The following is a 5,961-nucleotide window of genomic DNA, read 5'->3' as shown; positions in this document are numbered from 1 at the left end:
TGAGCCATCTGGCATCTTGTGGCTATAAAGTATCAGGAGAGAAGGCCCAGATTTTCCAAAAAACAGTGAAGTTATTTGAGTTCCTGCTTGAACCTGGCAAAAGGAGTCTTATTGTTAACAGAAAAGAAAACAAAATTCAAATGAGAATTCCTAATACCAGGAAACAGTTAAGAGAATTTCTGGGAATGGCAGGCTACTGCTGCATTTGGATTCCAAACTTTGGGCTTATTGCTAACTCATTGCATGAAGCTCTGAAGGAACCAGAATATAGCCCTTTAGAATGAAGGAAGGAATTCACTCAGGCTTTGGAGTCCCTGAAGGCATGCCTGGCTTCTGCACCAGCCTTGGGGCTTTCAAACCTACTAAAGCCATTTCAATTATATGTTCATAAAAGGAAGGGTATTGGCTTCGGAGTTCTCACATGCTTAGTGACCTTTCCCATTCCATCACATACTTGTCAAAGAAACTAGATCACACTAGTTTCTCGATCAGTGCCCAGCTTGATTGAGAGCTGTGGCAGCCACTGACAAGCTTTTATAGGAAGCTGAAAAGTTTTCCTTGGAACAGGCTATCACCATTTATGCACTCCACCAAGTGTTGATCTGGCTAGAGCAAAAAGACAATTTGTAGTTTGTTGCTAGAAGAATGGGCAGGTACCAAGCAATTTTTCTTGACAATCCCAATGTCTCCCTCAAAACTGTAAGTTAAATCCTGCCTCCCTTCTCCAAGGGCCTGACTTGGCCATGCCAATGCATGGCTGTGCTGAAATAATTGAAGTTTATTCTAGCAGAATTGATCTACAAAAGAACCCTCCTCTGGAAGAGGCAGACTGGAATCCCTATGCAGATGGAAACAGTTATGTGGACATAGGAAACAGGAAGGCTAGATATGAAGTTTTGACTCTTGAAGGAATAGTGGAGGCCAAGGCCTTGCCACAGGGAACCTCTGCTCAGAAAGCTGAACTGACTCCATTGACAAGGGCACTGGAATTGTTGCACAAAAGAAGAGGGCATGTGTATACCAACTTGAGGCACACTTTCCTAATTTTGCATGTACATGGCTCAATTTAGAAGAAAAGAGGACTATAACCACCAACAAAAAGGGGATTATGCATGTAGCAGAAATTTTAAAATTATTAGAACTGTCCAGGTACCTTTACAGGTGGCAGTTATGCACTGCCCTTGGCATCAGAAAGAGGACACTGAAATGGCCAGAGAAAACAACCTGGCTGATTAAGGAGCAAAAGAGGCTGCTAAAGAAACATTTATAATGCCTTTGGTACCTGTCCTAGACTTGTCACAATTTGGCATCGAATATTTGACTGCAGACTTAGAGAAAGCTAAGAGTTGGGGTTTTGATGAAGGAGGGCCTGATAGTGGGTGGAGAAAGAATAAGAAAGGAGTTATACTGCTTCCCGAACATTTAGTAGAGCCAGTCATGAAGCACATGCATGAGGCCATTCACTATGGAAGAGACTCATTAACCTCCTATATTAAACTGTAGCTCCCAGGTCCTGGAATTTCTAAAGTCATACAAAAAGTAATAACTAGATGTGTTGTGTTCCAGAAGAACAACCCAAAGACAGATCCCCAACAAAAGAAAGAAGGGAAACAATACCATGAATGGTGCCCATTTGAGGACTGAAAAATAGACTTTACCTAGACGCTGAGGGTCCAAGGATGGAAACATTTCTTTGTCTTTGTTGACACCTCTTCAAGATGGGTAGAAGCCTATCCTCCTAGAATTGAGAAATCCTCGAAGGTGGTGAAAGTCTTACTGAAGGAAATAATGCCTCGCTTTGGCCTACCTGGCAACATCCAGAGCAATAATTTACCTGCTTTTGTTTTAGGAGGTTAGTACATTTTCAGGAATCAAGTGGAGACCCCATACCTCATGGAGACCTCAGGCTTCTGGGAAGGTAGAGAAAATGAATCACACCTTGAAGAAAAATATAGCCAAACTGTGTTAAGAAACTCATCTCCATTGGAATAAGTTTTACCTATTGCCCTGCTCAGGATAAGAGTGGTTCCTTAAAGTGGGATCCAATTGAGTCCTTATGAAATTGTGTATGGGTGGCCATTTCAGGCTATAACTGGAGTGAGAGATATGAATGTAGATCAAGAAGTGAGGGCAAAGAACTATGTACAACATTTAAGTCAGACCTTAGCTATAATTAATGTCCTTGCTTGTACTAGATACCATTCCCCCTACAGATTGACTACATTCCTTTGAGACTGAAAATAAGGTACTACTCGAGACTTGGAAGACAGGATCCCCAGAAAGCCAACTAGAAGAAAAGTGGACTGGACCTTGGGATGTGCTCCTTGCTACCTCAGCTGGTGAAATTGGCAGGAATAAAACCTTGTATTTATTACACCAGAGTAAAGAAAGCAATGGAAGAACAATGGACCACTGAATTGCAAGAAGACCTGAAAGTGAACCTCCAGTCAAGATAGTAGCATAGGCAGACATGGCTCACCTCTTTGCACAACCACATCAAAATTACAACTAAAATATAGAACAACCATCACTCAGAACCATCAGAAATGGAGTAGAATGGAAGTCTGACAACTATGGAATTAAAGAAACCACATCCATACAACATGGTAGGAGGGGTGCAGATGTGAAATGGAATGGTCCCACACCTGCATGTGGTAGATAAAAATTCAGGAGGGATATCTTGAGGGTAAGGAGACCTAGGCCCACAGCAGGCCCCACAGCCCAGGGCTCCAGTGCCGAGGAGATAAGTCCCCATAATTTCTGGCTGCAAAACCCAGCAAGGATTGAGTTGATGGAAGAAACTTCTGGAACCCCAAGCAGTTCCTCTTAAAGAACCCACACATGGACTCACCTTCTCAGACTCACTCCCTCTGAGCTCCAGCACCAGGGTTGCAGCTTGAAAGGCATCAGTTATATACAAGGAGAAACTGAAGTGTCTGGCATCAAGGGGAGCAGAGGCCATCATCCCTTTCCTGAACCCTCCCCCGCAACAGAGCTGGCAAGCTGGTGCCATACCTGAGACTCCATTAACCTGGCTAACACTGTTTGACCTGCTTTGGAGGTCCCCAGAGACTTTGCCCCACATAACTTACGGGCCCACGAAAGCTGCTTTTCCATATGAATGGCTGGTCTTGGCTCATGCTTCATATTTTCCTAAATCCTTTCAAACAAACAACAGCTGGCCTCAGTGAGCCCAAGGCCTGGCACTAGCAACAGCCAGCTTAGATTCACAGCTTGGCTTCACCCAAAAATCTCCAAGTCCAGCGCAAGTAGCAGCCATCTCAGATTGTTTTACAGCATAGGCAGGGTGGACCCAGGCAAAACATAGGTGGGAACTGGCCTTGGCCTACATCACCTGGGAAATGCCAGGGGTTGCATACCCAGTAGACTGCTACAGACCATGTCAGAGCACCACTGCCATGCCCCTATATAGCTGACCCTCCACGGAGGAGGGATGTTGGTGGTAAGTGATTACAGCCAGACCTTGCACCTGACTGGCCTGGGTAAATCCCTCCCATTGATCTGCCAACAGCAACCAAGGCTCAACTACAAGAGGAAGGTATATTTAGCCCACAAAAAAAGTGCACCTCGAGTATCCAGCTTGGGTGATAGGGGAGGCTGTGCCACTGGACCCTACAGGACACCTACTACATTAGGCCACACTACAAAGACACAGAGTCAAAGCAGCTCTACCTAATACATAGAAATAAACAGAGGGAGGCTGCCAAAGTGAGGAGACAAAGAAACATGGCCCAAATGAAAGAACAGATCAAAACTCTAGAAAAAGAGCTAAATGAAATGGAGATAAGCAATCTATCAGATACAGAGTTCAAAACACTGCTTATAGAGATGCTCAAGGAACTTATTGAGGACCTCAGCACCATAAAAAAATCCAGTCAGAAACAAAGGATACACTAATTGAAATAAAGAACAATGTACAGAGAAACAACAGTAGAATGGATGAAGTTGAGAATCAAACCAATGATTTGTAACATAAGGAAGCAAAAAACAACAAATCAGAACAACATGAAGAAAGAAGAATCCAAAAAAATAAAGATAGTGTAAGCAGCCTCTGGCACAACTTTAAGAAGTCCAACATTTGCATCATATGGCTACCAGAAGGAGAAGAGAAAGAGCAAGAAATTGGAAATCTATTTGAAAAATTAATGAAAGAAAACGTCCCTAATTTGGTGGGAGAAATAGACATGCATGTCCAGGAAGTACAGAGAGTCCCAAACAAGATGGATGCAAAGAGGGTCACACCAAGACACATCATAATTAAAAGGCAAAGAGTTAAAAATAAAGAGAGAATCTTAAAAGAAGCAAGAGGAAAGAAGAGAGTTACCTACAGGGGAGTTCCCATAAGACTGTCAGCTGTTTTCTCCAAAGAAACTTTGCAGGCTGGAAAGGATTGGTAAGAAATATGCAAAATCATGAAAAGTGGGAGCCTACTGTCAGGATTGTTCTATCCAGCAAAGCTATCATTTAGAATCAAAGGGCAGATAAAGAGCTTCCCAGACAAGAAAAAAACTAAAGCAGTTCATCAACATCAAAACATTATTATAAGAAATGTTGCTTTCGGCTTTTGGCTCGGAGGAGGTGAAGGTGCAACTTTCTTCGGTTGTCCCGAATCTGGGTTCATCTGACACCATCTGCCTCCACCATGCCGCCGAAGTTCGACCCCAATGAGATCAAAGTCGTTTACCTGAGGTGCACTGGTGGGGAAGTTGGTGCGACGTCTGCCCTGGCCCCCAAGATCGGCCCCCTGGGCTTGTCTCCAAAAAAGGTTGGTGACGACATTGCCAAAGCAACCGGGGACTGGAAGGGTCTGAGGATCACAGTGAAGCTGACCATTCAGAACAGACAGGCGCAGATTGAGGTAGTGCCGTCTGCCTCTGCCCTGATCATCAAAGCCCTCAAAGAACCGCCATGAGACAGAAAGAAGCAAAAAAACATCAAGCACAGTGGAAATATCACTTTTGACGAGATCGTCAGCATCTTCCGACAAATGTGGCACTCATCTCTGGCTAGAGAACTCTCTGGAGCCATTAAAGAGATCCTGGGGACGGCCCAGTCCGTGGGCTGCAATGTGGATGGCCACCACCCTCACGACCTCATAGATGACATCAACAGCGGTGCAGTGGAGTGCCCGGCTAGTTAAGAACTACAAAGGAAAATATTTCAATTAAAGATCACTTAACAATCAAAAAAAAAAAAGAAATGTTAAAGGGAATTATTTGAGAAAAATAAGATAAAAACTACAAACAATAAAATAGCAAATAAAACAAATCTATCAACAATTGAATCTAAAAAACCAAACTAAGCAAACAAGAAGAACAGAGACAGAATCATGGATACAGAGAGCATTTTGATGGTTGCCAGATGGGAGGGGGTTGGGGAGAATGGGTGATGAGGCGAGGACCTTAGGAAGTACAAACAGATAGTTACAGAATAGCCACGGAGATGAAAGTACAATTTAGGATATGGAGTAGCCAAAGAACCTATATGCATGGCTCATGGACATGAGCTATGGTGGGGGGATTGCCTGAGGGAATTGGGGTACTGGTTGGAGGGAGGATAAAGAGGGGAAAATCAAGACAACTGTAAAAGCATAGTCAATAAAATATAATAATAATAAAAAGAAGACCTGAAAGTCATCTTTAGAAGACAATGACATATTCTTTTCATTACTTTTTGTTTAACCCCATGTTATAGGGTACTTATTCCTTTCAAAGCAATGAAAATATTTAGGTATATTTAGCAAAAAATGTTGTAAACCTCTCTGACTTTTGTCTTGTGGGAGGAACCTATGTCAAACAAATTTTCACTTCATGTCTAGTGGTGTTTTTACTCCCCTGAAGAGCCTCCAAAATTATACTTTGTTTCAACATATCAGTAAGACCATAACCTACTCCATTATTATAATTGGGAAACTGTGGTAACTCTAAAGGATGGGGAAGT

The 5,961-nt window shown here is 42.9% G+C and overlaps 1 protein-coding gene across 1 annotated transcript; it reads left to right on the top strand.

Moving 5' to 3' along the window:
* The first annotated feature begins 4,608 nt into the window (after positions 1–4,608).
* LOC123827239 (60S ribosomal protein L12-like) lies at positions 4,609–5,217 on the top strand. Its single transcript, XM_045851701.1, is given in 1 exon segment — positions 4,609–5,217. A coding segment is annotated over 1 exon segment (498 nt). The 5' UTR covers positions 4,609–4,663; the 3' UTR covers positions 5,162–5,217.
* Positions 5,218–5,961: the final 744 nt, after the last annotated feature.

The sequence above is a fragment of the Phyllostomus hastatus genome, unplaced genomic scaffold, assembly GCF_019186645.2.
Source record: "Phyllostomus hastatus isolate PE091 unplaced genomic scaffold, TTU_PhHast_1.1 phas_contig_86, whole genome shotgun sequence".
Lineage (NCBI taxonomy): Eukaryota > Metazoa > Chordata > Mammalia > Chiroptera > Phyllostomidae > Phyllostomus > Phyllostomus hastatus.
This window is presented reverse-complemented; position numbering and strand designations above follow the sequence as displayed.